The following is an 18,938-nucleotide window of genomic DNA, read 5'->3' on the forward strand; positions in this document are numbered from 1 at the left end:
TGCTTTGACTGCAATGCTTTCTACGAAGGTTAACTCTTCCTAAACGGTGCACATCTATTTTTAGAGCATAACACTGAATGTGTGCGTGATGGAAATTTTCTTTTCCTGAATCTTCAGGGGCCATCTCATGAGGCTGAGATGAGGGTAGACCTCTGTACAGACTGTGTTTCCATGTGTGATGTCCACAGGGGGAGGGACTGATATAGCTACAGCTGCCCTACATCTGTCTACCAGCTGCCACCAGGGGGCAGGCCTCGAGATCTGCCCTAAATGTGTGTGTATGTGTGTGTGAGGGGATGTTCACATGAAAGTGCATGCTTTAAAGCTTTGATTTAATGAACCTTGAGTTCAATCATGGAGTAAAGAGCTGCATTTTCTTCAATAAAATGCACTGGAGCTACTTTACGAAGTGACACTGGAAGCGAGGAGCATTAAAAGGTTCACGTTAAAAGGTATCACTCATTCAGCAAATCAATGAGAACTATTTATGTAATAGCCAATAAATCATAAAATACACCAAACAGAAAGGCTTTAACACCCTGGGATTAAAGATGATGAGAATGAAACCTGAAAGAGGAAGGTTTTTGTTAGCTAAAGTTAGTACCTGTTAGAGATCCAATCACACCATCACATGCAATAAAATAGCAACTATAAAAGTCCTTTAATATGACCCCAGAAAATTAATTTAAAGACTAAGAGCCCAAGCATAAAAAAAAAACCTTTTACACCCAGGAAGTGTCAGGAACCTGCAAAACTGTGGTTACATGGAAGATTGAAAGACCTGAGAAAGAATTACTGAAGACTTAAACAAGAAGAGAGCTGGTGCATTTCCAGAAGTTTAGCACACACATCATGCTCAATACAGCCCTGTGCAAAGGTCCTGATCCAGCCCTCAGTTCATTCTATTTAGCTTCTAAGCAACAAAAAAAATAATCTTTGACGTTGAACAATAGTTCTTTAGGCCTTCGAACGTCTTTAAAAGCTTTTTTTTTACTTTTCTGGATAGTGTATTTTTAACTAATTTCTTGGTTGCAGCCACGAAAAATGCAGGAGATAACACAGTTAAAAATATATTTCTGCAACATCGAGAAGATTCCTTCAGGTTCTGAAAGTGATGTTCTTCAGAAATGAAAAACGTGATCCGTGTAGTAATAGCAGATGTGATCGGTCTACTATTGACCAAAGTCTGATCTGAAATTGTCTCCATGGAAAGGTGGCCATCAAGAGCCGTTCTTCAGGAAGTAAAACCGGGCTGAAGTATGCCACATGACACAAGAACTGGACGGAAAATCAGTAGCAGCAGATCTGATGGAGGGATGAATCCTCCCCAGAGCCTGGACCTCAACATCACTGAAGCAGTGTGGGATCATCTGGGCAGAGAACACAACAAAAGGCAAAAACATCCAAAAAAGATCTTTGAAAAGTCCTTCAAGAAGCCTGGAAATCTATTCCTAAAGACAACTTAAAGAAATGACAGAAAGCCTGTCTAAGAGGGCTCAGACTGCTTTGAAAAATAAAAATGAGCACACCAAGGATTGACTTTGAAGCTTGCTGGAATTGTACAAACTTTGCTTTTGCCTCATAAACTGCGTACATTCATGTCTGAATACATGAAGAAATGAGGGTTGGCTTAAGACCTTTTTCACAGCACTGCCAGCGATGTTATAAAGACATTTATCCTCACGTCTTACAATAGCTTTGCCTACAATTTCTCAATACATGTTCTTCACATTATACTAAAATAAATTCTAGATGCCAAATTAACATGTGGTGTGTGTTTTCATTGTTATAACCGAGAGTACACACAGTGTAAATCAGCATCAACCGCTTCCTCACAGACAGAGGGAGGTTTATCCTGATTTCATCAAAGAAGTTGGAGGTGATTCAGCATTTCTGTACCAGGAGTTAATCTCAGTTTTGGAAAACACCGACATAACCAGTCACAGAGAAAATTAATCCTAAAACCTTCATGAGAAGTGTTAAGTTTAAGAAGCGGAAAATGGAAAAAGATGAGGTCACATCATCGTTTGTGTTGCTGCCAGTTAAAGGACGTGAGTTCACCTGGTTAGAGAGATAAAGCTGTTAATAGAGATGAAAGGAGAAATCATTCTAGCAGCCAGGGTTAATTAGGCAGCCTGAACGGGCTGCAGGGTGAGAAAGCAGCTGTTCATCTTCCCACTGACCCAACGGCCTGGGCTGCGGCCCCTGGAGTCAGGCTGCCTGGTGGGGCTCCCGCCCGGGCTCTGCCGCCGCATTACTGGCTCAGCATAGTTCGGTTCGGGTACGCAGGTGATCCGGATTCGAGGCACATGAAGATGATCTCTGGTGGGGCTGACGTGGGAAGGATATGAAGGGGGGCGGCTAGGCCTGTATCCAGGGAGCAACAGCAGGTTGTCGGGGTTGACGTCTCGTACCTCCTTGAAGGAGTGGTATTTCTTTGGAGGGATGCGGGGAGAGTTACTCTGAGCTCGACGCATCACCTGAAGAGCAGGGTGAGTGTTGACAACATAGCAGGTAAAAGTTGAGGGAATGCTCGTAGAAGTCCACAGATAAGCTAAGAGTGTTTCTAAATGTCAAACTAGCAAAAGGTAAGAATTCACTTCAGTCTGTTAAAGGAAAATGAACCAAACTGACTGAATAACAAAGCTCATCAAAGCATCTGCAAAGTTAAAGAAATGTATATAATAGAATTCTGTCAATAAATTAGAACAGAATTCAGTTCATTCAGTAAAATTTTACTCTTCTCTTGGTATCATTTTACAGAATTGCAAGTTGAGGAAAAATTAAAACTTAAAAATTAAACTAAGCATTTCAACAGCTCATTCAAAAGATCAACAACCTGGCAGATTTTCAGAGCTCTGTATCAAACCTTTGATCCTTGTTTCCTGTAAAATAAAAACAACTTAATGAAACAATGTGATTGGTTTGCAAAAAGTTTCTACAAAGGGATCAGTTATTAAAGAAAAACAGTTAAAGGAATGATCCAGAATGTGTGTGGAGCAGAGACTGAGGGATGCAACGACTTTCCATGTTTCACATCTTTTTATGCAGTTTAAGAAAAAATCCCCACACATATGCTGATTTAAAAGCAAACAAAAACAAAGTTGTCCTTACTGACTCATGCTTTCAGCTCTGCAGCATGAGATTCATCCGTCTACTATGTGATGACTCAACTCAAAAGCACAGCTGCATTGCACAACACTTTCCCAACATGCCACTGTATAAAGTTTCAAAAGGCAATTTTCTGGAATAAAACTCTTCATTTGCTAACATCTTCACAGCCTTTACACTTCACACTCCGCTGCATCAGCTATTAAAAAAAAAAAAAAAAGGTGATTCGAAGGTTGATGGCAGATGCTTCTTCAGCTGCAGTTCAGTGATACCTGGAGGGTAAAAAACTCCACAAACACAACTTCAACATGCACCAAACCTCTTCTCGATTCAGCTCCAACGCATCAGGGTGTGTTTATGCTCATATGGAATAAAACACGAGTGTGTGTGTGTGTGTGTGTTGTATTCTCTTTTCTTGTTTCCTTGTGAAAATCTACCTTTGTCTATTTATTTCATTCTTTTTTGTATAAAAAAGTTCCCTGTCTTAAAACATGAACTCACAGGGGTTCAGCTCCACCTCCTCATAAACACGAAGTTCTTGTATTAAAAACATTTGAAAGCAGAAAGTTCCCTTTTTTAAACCAGCTTTCAGCCGTAGGTATCTTCTAAAAAGTGAGGAAATCGTGAAACAAGTGGACGTTTTACTTGTATTGACCTGTTAATCTCGAATAAGGACAGACGTGGCTTCTCACAGGCCCAGAGCCAACCACATTAACGTGATGCCTGATGAGGTGAAAAACAGATTTTGTGACTGGCAGCCTGTGCAAGCGCTACCTCTTTAGCCCATGCGGGTTTATCGTTGGTGCTGGGCGCCTGGTCTTTGTAGTGGTACAGCTGCTTCTTGTCCTGCGGCGGCCGTGGAGGCTCCTGCTGCTGCTGCTGCAGCGACACCAGGTACGCTCGCTCCTGCTGCAGCTGCCTCTGCAGCCGCTCGGCCTGACGCTGCTCCTCAATCTGCTTCCTCTTGTACTCCTGCAGAATACAAAGATAACAGGAGAGCAAAGGTTAAACTGGAAGAGATGAAAGGAACACACACTCCACGCACTAACACTTGTTTTCTATTACCTTTGTGGGAGCCCTGCAGCAAAACTTCACTACTGGGCATCTATTCAGACCCCACAATCTACAGCCACAAAGCAACCTTTACAATAGTTTATTACAGTGTATGTTGAGAGACATGCACTAGAATTTATATAATATTTACAGACATATATGCCCATAGAAAGCTTTAAATAGTAGCAATAGAGGTAGTAACATATTCAAATGCTTATTGTTTCCCCAAATTCAGCATGGACATTGGGGATTAATAAATGGAATAATTCCTCAGGACAAAGACAGCAACTTCCTGTACTTTTTAAAACACTGTAGGTCTGTAAATGTTGAGCAGATCATCAAGAGGTTTAGAAAGAAAAGTATGTCCGTGTTTAAAGAAATGAGAGATCATTGCAGACCAAGCAACCCAAGCATCAAAAGTGTATCAGAGCATAAGGTTGTTTCTAGCGTATGTTGCAAAGATGCATGTGTATGAATAACACCACCATAACCAGCAGAGATGGAAAAGTGGCAGCAACAAGTCATCCACCACGGTTCGAAGTTTTCTGGCCTCAAAATAGAGACAAAACTTAATTCTAAAGACATTAGCAGTTTTTTAACTTATTGCTGAGTTGTAAGGGACAAAGAATCATCAGTTGGATTCTTAGTCTTTTAGGGAAACAAACTCAATTTTATAGCTCTGAAAAATAATGATAGGCAGCGGATTCATTATTATTGGTCATGCTGTAGATTAGGGGTGTCAAACTTAAATACACAGCGGGCCAAAATAAAGGAACTGGAACAAGTTGATGGCCAGACTGTTCAATGTTAAATTTAAAAAAAAAAACTTTTTTAAATGACCTTATTGCACATATTGAACCTGGAACTAACAGCCTGTGAGTCATTGCCTAAAAAACATCATTAATCATTAAAAAAATGAAAAAAAAGAGTCTGTTCAGATCTGTTGCATTTATTTTTTATGGCTCTATATGCATTTTTCTTTTTCAGAGTAAAAGGTTAATAACTCTTCAACCTTTTGGAGGCTTTTTTCCCCTGTCCAGATGTTTGTATCTGTCGTGGTGCTTCGTTTCAAAGTGTCTTCTTACGTTTGAGCAGCTCTGTCAGGCGACTAGGTACACGATGGCAGCCATGACTGACACACCAATGTAATTGCAGTGCACTGTGGGACTTGTAGTGTTATAGCGGTGCGTGGGGCTCTATCGGCAGGCCAGGTCAAATAGTGATTAGATATGATTGTGTGGACCAAAAATAATTCATTCACGGCCGGATGTTGACCGCAGGCCTTGAGTTTGACACATGTGCTATAGATAAAGAGCTTCATCAGGCTATATTTCTAAACTACATTTAGGTTTTGTTTAACTATCTCTTCAGCTTCTAATTAAAGGAGGCTTTTTTTAAAGAAGAAATTTTGTCCAAAAACAAAACCATAATTACTGATTACCCCAATAATGCTACTTATATAAACCTAGAACATAATTAAATTGCCATTAGATCATGAGATGAGCCTTCATTTCTGCAGAAACTGATAACAAGCTGATAAAGTCCATTCACTTGAATCAGATGTTTTGAGGCAGGTAAGCATGTGGAACATGCTGGGCAGTGCGTGCCAAGGACCAGGATCATGAAATATGTAATACAGTGCTGAGGATCATGCCTCAGTGGTGCTCCTCTGTACAGCATTACATGCTTCATGACCCATTTTTGACAGACTGCGACTGGCCCAAACCAGACAAGTCCAAGTGGAGATCTGTTGAAATAGATGAATTTGCGTGAAATTAAACAAGAGCTCTCACATTTGCTTGGCTCCCAGTTATTATTACTCACTAAAACAACACCAGAGTGCTGAAATTGGTGTTTAAATGCCAACCTCTTTGGCAGCTTTTCTTTAAGAAAAGAGCCACAAAACTCTCAACAGAAACAGTAAACATGCTAGAACAAAACTTTCTAGAACAAATCTTCCATCGACCGACTGCATGTTTCTTGCAACTTCTTGTCTAATTAAAGGACGCATTTTCATCTGAGACGCATGTTAAAGTTTGCATCAGCCTCTGTGTGTGTGTGTGTGTGTGTGTAAATGAACTTCTTCAGGATGTCTGCTTAGATGCCACCGACAAATGGATGACGTCTTCATCACCCACAAAGAAGCTGATTTAAGAGTCATTTCGAGGCCAGCAGCCTTTGTCTGACACGCCCACGGCCTGGTGCTGATTGATTTTATGTTTGGATACATTTTCAGGTGAGAAGAAAAGAAAACCAGGTGATGTATGAGTCTGTTTTGGCTCGTATTGATCGAGCATTGATCGCCATCACTTTCATGTCACAGTTTCTGTGAGTAAACAACGTGCTCAACACGTCCAATTATCATGCTGTTTCCAAGGTCATCAACCTATGTTGTCATGGAAACAGGGGTCTTACTCAAACTCCTTTCTTTGTATGTTTACCAGATAATAGTGTTTAATAACGTACATATGGTTTGTGGTTTACAGATTGTCTGGATCTTTTTTTTATTATTATTTAAATGAGTGTTAATGAAATTAGATAAGGACATGAATCCATCGCTCTCAGTGCATGATGGGAGAACACTCCACATGTTCCTTCAGTCACATGATCAACACTTAGCCAATAAAATGATTGATGGTCATGGCTTCAACCCTCTACTCATTCTGAGGACAGCGCTTTAAAATCACAGGGACAAGAGAGAAAGTGGTAGTCGTATTAGTATAAAAGTAGTCGTTCCAGGATAACAGAGGAACAGGAAGCAAGGACAGAGGACAAACTACTCTGATTAGTTATCCAAAACCTCCCCTTAAGTCTTATTCTCATTTTCCAAAGCTAGGGTGCCCCCTTTTTGTTTTAGCTGGGTTGCTGGGGGCCATTTGGATGACATGATGACTAATGCTCCTTTAACTCACCAGGAGTCTTTACATCGGCAGAACACTCGGGAACAGTCAAGGTAAGGAATTGGGATTCATCTCGCGAGTCTGTGAAAAAGTTTGCTGAATCCCTTTAATTATTAGTTTGATTGAGATCCTGTTGCTGAGCAGGAAAAACTGGTTAAGAGACATTAATGATGTCTCATTTATTAACTCCAGAAGCAAGAACCCAGGCTAAGGTTTGCCTTCAGAGCTGCTGATTTGCAATGTTGGGTAACATAACTCATTAGATTACAGGATAACCGCCTTCAAAAGTTAGTTATGTTACATGTGCTGTATAACATTGTTTAGTTTTGTTTTTGTTTTTTACCCGGTATAAACACTCCCTTTGAAATTCCTTGGGCAGTAAGCCATCTACTGCTCACTGAAACCTCACCAGAAATGGTCTCCATGGGAGGATTCCTGTCATGAAGCCATTCTACAGGAAGGGAAACAGGGAGAAAAAGCTGAGGGATGCTAAATGACACAAAAATTAGACTGAAAATCAGTGGGAACAGGTCCGATGGAGGGATAAATCATCTCCAGAACCTGGACCTCAACATCACTAAAGCAGTGTGGGATCAGAAAGTTGCCTTTTAGTGGCAGGAGGTCACGTCTGTGGTTAAAACCTGACATGACGATCTGGCAGAATTGCAAAAGAGACTTATTAAAATCAGGTTTACTGCATTATTTTACTAAGCTGCATGAGGCTTAGGAAGAAAAAAGTAGTGTACTCAGCCACGGAGCCTGTTCTCGGTCATTTTAGCTTCACCGTTGTGGAATTTACTGACTGGATATTTTAGCCTGGATCTTCTGGATTAACACTCCCATCCACTCAATTTGTGTTCATAACTTTACTTCCACCAATTAAAAACTGCCCTTTTATTAAAATTAGGACTAAATGAATCATGAAGCAATCAATGAGTTATTACTGGCTTGTGGCCCTTAGCAGCTGCTTCAAAGGCAGTTAGTTCTTTTACTTACTTAAATAACTTCATGAAGATACTTTACTTGGTTAAAAAAGTGAACATTTTCTGATAATAAAAGAAACATCCAGTCAAAAATCAGTCATCAAAGTGGTGCCAAATAATGAGAACGTACAGGATTAATTTGGCCTGCTGTTGTTCTGGGTTTTATCTTCTGGGTCGTGTGTGTTTGCGTGTTGTGTTACCAGCAGTAAAGCCTGCTCCTGCAGGAGCTGCTGCTGCAGGATCTCCAGCTGCCTCTGCTCCTCCTCCAGCTGTCTACGGATATACTCCTAACCAATCAGCCCCCGGCCCAGCATCAGACGCCACCAATCAGAGAGTAACCAGGCGGAACAGAAGCAAATCGGAGCCCAGGCAACCAGTGACATCAGCAGAGCAGGAAATACAGAAGAAGAGGAAAGAGGAGGAGGACAGACAAAAAGTAGGAGGTGTGAGATTTGGGATTTAGTCAGAAACAGGAGAGGAGAAATAACATGAAAGGAGCAGCAGGGGGCCGTAATTAGTAGAAGAGAAAGACATGCTTATTACGATGGAGATGTTAAATCAGCTGTGCAAGAGGAGGACATTTATATCTGAAAGGGAGGGAGCTGAGGAAGCATTTCACCGCAGGGAAAGTTCACATTAAACTTTTTCAAAGCCTCTTATTTCCTGTTTTACTGTAGTGTGTGATGACATTACCCATAAGAGACATTGGATTTTTACAATACCAGCATTATCAAAAGACAGTATTCACCAGGGCCCATCACTTTAAATTTACTTTAAATTTGACCTAAAAACAGTTTCAGTTCTGGTAAAAACTGACCTTAACCTTATTGCATCAGAGTTTTAATTAAAAGTCATTATTCTTAGCAGTCCAGTGGACCTCAAAAGCATAAAGAAAAATTTAAAATATTCTTTGAGTTATTGTCATGTTTTGTTTTTTATGGTGAATAAAATCTTATCCAATTTTAAGTTTTGACACAAAATGAAAAATCAGGATTTTATCCCGCTGTGCAGTTGTTTCTGATCCAGTGGTAAAAAAAGTGACATTTGCTATTATTTTGCCATAAACACCTGAAAAATGAGCCATTATTTGCACATTGTCACATATTCTCTGCTGTTTCACTGGTGGGTCCAGGATTTTTCTCATTTAGTGGCCACATTTAAAAAGAGAGGCTCAGTATAAATCATTTCACCAGTCAGAGTGTAATTTAATACTCTATACTCAAACCACTTCCAGTTGGAAATTGCAACTTCCAAATTTAAATAGATCACACCATCATGTAATCTCCCAGCAGTGGCGGAGCTAGACCTTTTTTCATGAGGGGGCCAGAAGGTGGGCAAGATTTTTAAGTCTTTAAGTTATTATTCTAGATCACAATGTGGAAATATTTTCAACAAGTTTAAAAAGGTGCATAGAAAGGTAAGTGTGTTGTGGGACTCAGGATGTGGAGCTTGATGTGGTGGTAGGGGTATCAGTTCTGGTTTACTGTCAAGTGGTAGACTGGATCTTTGTGCTGCTAGCTCCACATGGAGCTGATGGCTGCTGATATTGGGATTAGGGTCCATCTCGGTCTGATCTGTGTCCTTTACTTTTACAAAAAAGTCAGGAATATCTTCCTTTATCTTCATTCTTATATCTTCCTACCTATGACATGTGGTTACAGGATTTATTTCTCCACACTTTCATGCCATAACTTACTTTAAAAATCAGCTAGCAGCCTTACTAGCATCCTGTTTAAATTAAAGTGGATCATGTAGCATTAGCTTAGTCAGTGCTAACGTGGATACTGAGGTTCTCTTTGAGCATCTAGACCAGGGCTATTCAATTCGGTCCGACGAGGGCCACAATCCAGCAGGTTTTCCATGTATCCCTGCTTCAACACACCTGACTCAAATTAATTAGTCATTGTGCAGAACTTGATTGGCTGTTAGATCCATTTAATTTGATGCACGTGTGTTGAAGCAGGGATACATGGAAAACCTGCTGGATTGCGGCCCTTGTAGGACCGAATTGAATAGCCCTGATCTATATAGTTTATTTTCAGCCTCAGTGTAAACATTTTCATTAATTGAGTTGATGTTTAGTCCCTAAATACACTCACTGAAAACTAAATATGACATGGTTTCCCCACATTATCTTAAAACTAATCTAGTGCTAACGTCTAACTTGATTAGCACTGCGAAATAGCTTCAGGCTAACATCTGGTTAATAGCCTTATATAACAATAATGGCTGTACTTGCTCAGGGACAAAATCTCTCTAAGAAATGTGCAGCCAGATGTAAATGTTTTTAAAGGATGACTAATTAGGAAACTAAAATTTACTTTAAACTGGTGTAGTGATACTGGTGATCCATGAGTGTCTGGAAAGACACTTATATTCCCCTTCTCCAGTCACCTGTCAGTCACTTGGGGGAGAATTGCCAGTTATTTATTTATTATTACTAATTGTTGTGCATATCAAAAGGAGTGTAAGAAATGTGCATACTCTATCTGATCTTAAAAGAACAGGATGAGCAATCAAATTCACACTAATGTATCCTGATCTTCGTCTGAAAACCATAAACAAATTTTCCTAAATGGAGCATTATGTACATTATTTGCTTCAGCCCACATTTAGATTTAAACATTTCATGATGTGTGGTCTGAAAGGTTAAGCAAAGTTTGTGATTTGTCACAGAAAGTGACATAATGTGTCATAAATTAGATGTAGTTAATTATAAGTTATCATATAGTTATTTTATAAGGCAGCAGTTTAGAAGTTTTGTGTATTGAAAATTTGAGACGAGTATCTGAAAATCTGAGAAGAAGGAGTAAATTTTGCTACTGTGCATTATGAACAACTTATAATCATTTAATTTTAATGGAGATAAAAATGTTTTTTTTTTTTAAGGTGAAGGAATCCTCATGACCTAAAAAGTGCAATTATTCAGTTATTTATTGTCACTTGCTGGATTTAATCTTCTTTTGCCATGTCATATTCATCAAACAAGCTTATGCTGATAAATTCTTGTAAATGGCTCATTATGACAACAGACTATTTTTTTAAAACAATCATTTACACGAGTGCATTTATAAGTATTACTTGACACCACAAGGAGTCACTTTAACTGTTATCACAAACTTTACATGTGATCTTCAAGATCAAATATATCTTGTTGAAATGAATGTTTTCTGCTTTTACCATAAGGATAAAAAGATGGAGACAGACACATTCACCTCATCGCTGTGTGTTTGCTGTTAGTGTTTGTTGGTTTCAGTCGCTGCGATAACGGGAAACATTTGTGATACTCTGACATGATGATTGTCAGTTGTTGTAATAATATTTTTGGTGAAGACAGTTGGTATCTTGTGATTACCAAAACAGATGTGGTAACAAAACTGAGAAGTGAATTCAGCAATTTTCATGATTGTCATTATAGCAGATATACACTCACTGGCCACTTTATCAGGCACACCTGTTCAGCTGCTTAGTGACACAAATATTTAATCAGCCAATCACATGGCAGCAACTCAAACCAAGGTCTGCAGAATACCATCTCTGGACAGACAAAATGTCCAACCCTGAAGCAGATGGGCTGCAGCAGCAGAAGACACACCGGGTGCCTCCTGCCAGCTAAGAACAGGAAACTGAGGCTACAATTCACACACACTCACCAACACTGGACAATAGAAGATGGAGAAACGTTGCTGGTCTGATGAGTCTCCATTTCAGCTCCACATTCAGATGCTCGGCTCAGAATCTGCTGGAAACATCATGAAAACATGGATCCATCCTGCCTTGGATCAACGCTTCAGGCTGCTGCTGGTGTGATGGTGGGGGGAGGTTTTCTTGGTCCACTTTGGGCCCCTTAGTACCAACGTGGCCTGGTTTAACCAGCACAGCCTACCTGAGTATTGTTGCTGACCATGTCCATCCCTTTATGACCACAGTGGAGCATCTTCTGATGCTACTTCCAGCAGGATAATGCACCATGTCACAAAGCTCAGATCATCTCCACCTGCTTTCTAGAACATGACGATGAGTTCACTGGACTCCAACGGCCTCCACAGCCACCAGATCTCAGTCCAGTAGAACATGAGAAAAAAACCTGCAGCAACTGTGTGATGCTGTCATGTCGATATGGAGCAGAATCTCTGAGGAAGGTTTCCAGCACCCTACTGAATCTATGACACCAAGAATTAAAGCAGTTCTGAATGAAAAACGAGGTCCAACCTGATAGTAGGAAGATGGATCTGATTAAGTAGCCGGTGAGTGTATATTAAGAGAAGCAAAGACTTCACTGCAGAATGATCACTTATTGTAAAATGAAGACATTTTGGGATGTAAGAACATTTTTCATAAGGCTGGACATTTTCACTGTTTGTTTTATAACAGCACAACCAGCACATCTAAATCAAATGTCATCTGCATGTCATTCAGCTCTGCAGGGACCTGGTAACGAGCCAGTCATTTGATTCAGGTGTTGGAGAAGGGTTGCATCTAAAAGTTGCAGGATGGTAGATCTCGAGGACCGGACTTGAGCAGCCCTGTTTCATAAGAAGCACTTTAATGTGATGCTAATTGTAAAATGTTATACTAGCTTTCCTGCAGCGCCCCCTGGTGTTTGGAGGTTGCTCTTTCCTTTTGAGCCAAAAGAAAGGTTGTTCAATAAAAATATTGTCAATTTCTGAGCAACAAATACATGAAATTTTAAGTTTTAATCCCAGCACTCTTTCTATTTTCAGCCATATACTTTGAGCCACCTGTTTCCAAGATATTAAGGGTTAAATATGTGGAACTAGGCTATAAAGATGACATCAGTGAGTTTTAATGAAGTGAGCAGCTCCGCCCCTCTGCCGCCTGTCAAGTCATGTGTTTTCCTACCTGCTCTCTCTCCGCGTGCCTCCTCTCCTCCTCCCGGCGGAGCTGCTCCAGCTCTTCATACCTCCTCCTTTGCTCCCGCTCCTGCTGCTTCCTCACCTCCCGCTCTCGACGCTGTTGCTGTAGGTGGAAATCATTTTACACAACAGGGCTTCAGGTGTGTGTGTGTGCATGTCAGGTGTGTTTCCCTGCCATTTGAGTGAGATAAAGGTGCTAACAACACAGGTGTGGAGAGTTTTGCATAGGGGACAAGAGCTTTTTGTAAACAAGGCAGAGGCGTCTTCACACGTTAAAATAACAGGTTCAATTTTGCATGCAGTTGTTCTCAGTTATCTTGTACTCATCAGTCACTTTTCCTGGTGTGCCAGGACTTTTTGAAGTGATTCCTGGATGTTGCTTACAAAATCTGCAAAATTTCATCTGATTTTCAAAAAAAAAAAAGTGAGATATGTATCATTATGGGAAGTGACCTCAGTGATTTCAAATAAATGAAACTATCATGAGCTGAACAGGAAGTCTGAAACTCTAAAATATTGGCTTCCGGTACCTCCTCGAGGCGTCGCCGCTGCTCTTTCTGCTCCTCGATGCGCTTCTGCCTCTCAGCCAGAAGTTGGCGCTTGTGCTCCTCATTCTGCTGCTGCTCCAGCTGCTGACGCCGGATCAGCTCCGAGCGCTCCTTATTTGCTAGCTGGAGTCGGAGGAAGTCCCGCCTCAGCGTGGACTCGCCGGGAATGTTGATGATGGAGCTGAATGACAGCCATTCAGATTATTGTCAGAAAAATTTAACGTTTCTCTTCTAATTTGACAATTTCAGTTCACCTGCAGCAGCGGGACTGTCAGTAGTCGTGTCCTACCTGGGCTCTCCTACGTCCCTCTCTTCATCCTCCTCCTCGCTCCCACTGTACTCATATTCTGTCTCATCTGAAAAGAAACAGACAGTTTCAGGTCAGTGTTTAAAAGTGTCGATGGAGCCGCGAGCTGCAGTGAGGTGAGACAGAATAGGCATGGCCTCACCCCTCTCTCCCCGCCTCTTCTTGGTGCGGTCGATGTGATCCTTCAGCTGGATGCGGACCTGCCGCTCATTGGGAAGGTCTCTGATGAACGGGTGTTTGAGGAGCTGCTCAGTGCTCGGCCTCTGGCTGTGACTCTTTACAAGACAGCTCTCTATAAACGACTGAAACTTCTTTGACCTGACAACACACACACACACACACACACACACACACACAGGTCAAACACAGGGGCAGAGGGAAAAAAGTGTTTTAACCCTTCCATTGACTTAAAGGTCCCATATTATGCAAAATTCACTTTTTAATGGTTTTGGAACAGTCATACTGGTCCCCCCGCATGTGTAGGAGACCCGTAAGTGTGAAACTCTTTCAGGCGCTCTCTCTCCCCCCTGCTCCACCTCTAGGGAAGTAAGCGCTGAAATGAGCTTGTTTGAAAGCCTGTACGTTAAGACGTCATAAGGGACAATAACCACTCCCCACAGAGCGATGGACCCGTCTACCGGCTCTCAAAGCCCGCCCTCTAAAAATCACCTAGCGCCCAGTGTTTTTCCCTCTTCGGCAACCCTCGTTAGCGGACATGGCTAAGCGACAGAAGCACTGTTCTGTTTGTGGCTGCATAAATGAACACGAAAACGTTTTTTTACTTCCATCCACTGAACCCACGAGGACTGAGTGGATTAATTTTATTTTTGGAGGAAATGTACCCGGAAAACTTCCAAAGGTTTTGCATGTCTGTGGCCAGCATTTCAAAGAGGACTGTTTCCACAACATGGGGGCATGGAAAGCAGGCTTCGCCAACCGTTTGAAGCTGAAGCCAGGTTCAATACCAACTGTCCGTGACACAGCTGGAGAGGTAAGAGCTGGCAGTTATTTTATCGTTTCGGCCTTATTAGTCTGATAGCTTGAAAATATATTAACCTGTCAATCACCTCATGACGGGCGATGCGATGGGCGGAGCCAACAGCTGAGCTGCTCCACCAGGGTTCCGCCCACCATAAACGGCACATTTCTGAAGCTGCTAAAAAGAGGGAGGTGAAGAGAAGCCGCTGCACTCAAACTGAGGGTCGATTTGTCCATACCATGGCGGAAATATTTCATTTAGATATTAATGAATGGTCTCAGATTGGGAATAAAGTGTATAATATGGGACCTTTAAAACAGCTCATTCCTCTAAAAGGCTCATATTAAGGCTCCAAAGTGAGACGGGTTATAACTTAAAAAAAATAAAATAAAATAATAAAAATAAATATTTATTTATCAAGTATTTATTTCCAATAAAAAAATAAAAGAATAGAAGTAATTTTGTATAAATCACATATATCAATCATATAAACAAATTATTATTATTATTATTATTATTATTATTATTATTATTATTATTATTATTATTAACAATATTAATAATAATAATAATAATAATAATTATTATTATTATTATTATAAAAATAAAAATAATAACAATAATATATTTTATTATTGTTATTATTATTATTATTGTTATTAATTAAAATAATAATAATAATAATAATAAAAATAATAATATATTATTATTTTTATTTTTTTTTGTTTGTTTGTTTAACTTTGCTACTATTTATATTTATTTATTGTTTTTGTTAAATATACGCTACCAGTCAAGGGTTTGGACAGAGTCGCCCATTAACTTTTCGCAGGTACTGTACAAACAAATATTGAAACAAATGTAGAAGTGAATAATTTATTTTTTAAAAATTAGAAATAAACTAATAAATAGAAAAGTGTATTTTGAAACTATATTTATTTGTATGTTTTCGCAGGTAAAGCTGCACCGTTCTTCCTTCTGACATTCTTCTGCATGTGTCTTTGCCAGATGTTAAATTATTTGTGTACATGTTTAAGTGACTCACCACTTCTTTGATTTGAGTCTCGGGGCAGGATTTCTAGGGATGAGGAAGAGCGCTCTCATTGGATGCATGTCACACAGAGCTGAGGGGGAAAGAACAAAAGTCACAAAAGCACATGAGCACACAAGATGAGAGAAAATAAAAGAACGCGACCAGTAATGAGATATGACATGAAAACAGGAAGAATTAAGGAGAGGAGAGGAAGTGCAGAGGGAGAAGGAGAAAAAACAGACAGTGATTTAGATGTTTAAGTTTCAGACAAACTGAGCTGGGTGTCAGCTGATAACAGTGGAATCACACTTACGTGGTGCTCCCTCTGCCATCTCTATGGCTGTGATACCAAGTGACCACAGATCACTCTGTAGAGAGAAACACAAAACGTTCACATCCTCACAGCGTGTTCCCGACTCAAAGCTTCATGCTGCTGAGAGACTGATGCACTGGTCAGTGTACTTGTTATGTTATAAAAATACAGACAGAAAAGCTGCCCATCTGCCACTGCTACTGTCCGTGTCTGCCTTCAAATCAACGTTTTATCAATATCAGTTTTGTGTTTCTCTGCTACGCTTTTAGCCAGCAAACTGCCATGCTCATGCTGAAAGATGAACTGAGGCTTTCTTGGCACGTTAACGGCCTGCAGGGTCAGCGTTAATGGTGTAGGCACTCATCCTCTACCAGATCGCCACAGGGGTCCGTCCCGTCCCCATTACTGCACATCCCTCAAACAGCAATGACAGCAGATTCACTGTTTCAGACGCTGCTTCTTAGAGGAAATCGCTTATTTTTTGTTTCTGCAGTCGAGTAGCCCTGATCAGGGATTACACGCCTTCAGAAAGCAACAGATGTGATCACTGCCAGATCTTTTTCTAAAGGTCGGTTTGTGTTTTATGTTCACAGCTACAAGCAGTTTGACTGATGAGATATTGAACTGAGGGAGCTCTACACAAGAAAGTAAGGAAAAAACAGCTTTCTTATCAACTGGCTCTGCACTGTACCATCACAAATCTTTCAAAGATTCCTTTTCTACTTATTTTGTGTGCTTCTTGAGTGACACAGACTGGTATGTTTGTGTTAAAGAATCTCTGGAAGACCGGGAGCCAAACAAATATTGAAATCCTCTGAGCAGAAATCTTAAAAACAGATCACATGATTTGAAAGGCAGAAATACTGATTTGAGCAGGGCTGAAACAAACGCCTGAAACCAGTCCAAGAAGCCTTTATCATGAGGCCAGTCTGGGACTACAGTCAAAAACGAGACCAAAACAAAGTCTAAAACCTTTCCAAAATATTTCAAACCAGCAGCATCAATCTAAAACCCGCTAAACAACTCAATGTCATGGAAGTTAAAAAAAGAGAGAAAATTTCTCATTAAGAGACAGAATATGCAAAAATAACATGAATCCACAGAAGAACCAAGACAAATCGATGGACAAATGCTTACAGGTTCTCCCTAAAGATCCAAAAACAGTTCAAAACCTGGTAAAACGGCACTGGCACAACTTGAAGCTTCAGCAGCTTTGGCAAGTTCTTCAAGTGGCTCCAAAACCTGTTAAAATCACTACAGCCAGCCAGTCAGAAAGCAGTCTAAAAATGAGTCCTTTCATAAAAATAAGGCCTCATCTTGAACTAGACGGCATCACTGTGTCTCAAAAAAGTTGGGACAGGGTCAACTATGTGGTACGACAAAAAACCTGGAGCAACACTGCGGTCACCAGGACGAACGTGTAAACTGAGCACGTTAGAGAAGAAGAACAACATCGCTTCCAGATTTTACAAATCATTGCATTGAGTCGGTTAAAAAGAAGCTACGTGTTGACCCTTTACTCACGTTCACTGCTGTCTTTGCTCTGTATGACATTTCCTGGTAAAGGATCACAGCATTGTTCACATACACCAACACACATCTGGTCTACCTTGAAGTCATACGTGGCGTCAGGGTTCTCATCACAGGCGATGACTTCAGGGGCCATCCAGTACGGCGTCCCAATAAACGTGTTCCTCCGTCCCACCGTGCGGTCCAGCTGAGCGCTCACACCAAAGTCCACTACACACAGCACACACAGACAGGACGGCGTTATTTACAGCATTCAAAAACACGTTCCCATGTGTCTTTATAAGTGCTGCAAATAGCCCTTAAAACTGGTTAAAATGATGCTTCTCACCCAGTTTCACCTCTGCGTTCTCCGTCAGGAGCACGTTCTGGCCCTTGATATCTCTGTGGATGACCTTGTGTTGGTGGAGATGGGTCAGACCCTGGAGACAGACGAAAACACTTCATTACGGCTGTCTCACCATAAAAAACACTCCTTTCATCAGCAGAACCTCCTCTGTCTGACTGCTCTGAGGGAGTCCAGTCATTTCTTTCTTTTTTTTTTTTTACTCCATAATCCAGAATAGAATATAAATGTTTTCTCAATATAAATTCTGCACAAAAACTACAGCAAAGAGTGTTTGGTGGATTTTCCTTGTTGTAACAATGCTTCTCAGAAATAATTTGTATACAATTGGAAAGCCTGTTTATATGGAGCCATATTAGTAAGAAAAATTGGTTGTGGGATGAGCAGCAGGGTTGAATATGTAGGTTGGACCCATGAAAAACTCTGCCACTTCCAGACAGTCTATGCTGCTACTGACTCTTGTTTGGTGTTTTTTATTTGGACGATTGAAATCTAAGGAAACAAGACATATGGGTAATTTATTTTTAATTCTTCATTTTACAAACAAGACCCTCAGCAGCTTGTGCAGGAACCATACACAACCATTCCAGCCTGGCACCTCCTCTTCATACTGGTTACCAGCTTGGTCCCTGCTGTGGGATGGCATCCCACTCTTCAACCGGCATTTGTTGCAAGTCAGCCAAAGTGGTTGTGTTGGTCACTCTGACACAGAGAGCGCAGCCAAGCTGATCCCACAAGTGTTTGATGGAGTTGAGGTGAGGGCAGAAGTTGGGCACCAGAATAACAGAATCAGCTGTTTGACATTTGCAGAGAAGATTTAGTAAGTTTTTCAGATGTAACCCACATACCCAACTTTGCTTCTCATACTTTTTTATTTTATTTTATAGCAATATAAGATTTATTGCCAGGAAGCATTTTTTAAATAAAGAAATAATCCACCAAACAGTACTTTTTGTGTTAAGTC

At 40.6% G+C, this 18,938-nt stretch overlaps 1 protein-coding gene across 6 annotated transcripts in view; it reads right to left on the reverse strand.

Moving 5' to 3' along the window:
• tnikb (TRAF2 and NCK interacting kinase b) overlaps window positions 1-18,938 on the reverse strand; it is a 77,860-nt gene that overhangs the window by 28,859 nt on the left and 30,063 nt on the right. For 4 of the 6 annotated variants that reach the window (XM_041967781.1, XM_041967783.1, XM_041967782.1 and 1 more), the window contains exons 6-16: window positions 17,960-18,050; window positions 17,711-17,841; window positions 16,102-16,156; window positions 15,801-15,879; window positions 13,922-14,097; window positions 13,762-13,828; window positions 13,455-13,653; window positions 12,911-13,027; window positions 8,248-8,334; window positions 3,886-4,083; window positions 2,184-2,480 (exon numbers count right to left, since the gene is read on the reverse strand). In XM_041967781.1, the coding sequence (XP_041823715.1) occupies window positions 2,184-2,480; window positions 3,886-4,083; window positions 8,248-8,334; window positions 12,911-13,027; window positions 13,455-13,653; window positions 13,762-13,828; window positions 13,922-14,097; window positions 15,801-15,879; window positions 16,102-16,156; window positions 17,711-17,841; window positions 17,960-18,050 (1,497 nt within the window). The remainder of the gene's footprint in view (window positions 1-2,183; window positions 2,481-3,885; window positions 4,084-8,247; window positions 8,335-12,910; window positions 13,028-13,454; window positions 13,654-13,761; window positions 13,829-13,921; window positions 14,098-15,800; window positions 15,880-16,101; window positions 16,157-17,710; window positions 17,842-17,959; window positions 18,051-18,938) is intronic. The other 2 variants (XM_041967785.1, XM_041967786.1) reach the window with 1 other exon arrangement.

The sequence above is a fragment of the Melanotaenia boesemani genome, chromosome 18 (assembly GCF_017639745.1).
Source record: "Melanotaenia boesemani isolate fMelBoe1 chromosome 18, fMelBoe1.pri, whole genome shotgun sequence".
Lineage (NCBI taxonomy): Eukaryota > Metazoa > Chordata > Actinopteri > Atheriniformes > Melanotaeniidae > Melanotaenia > Melanotaenia boesemani.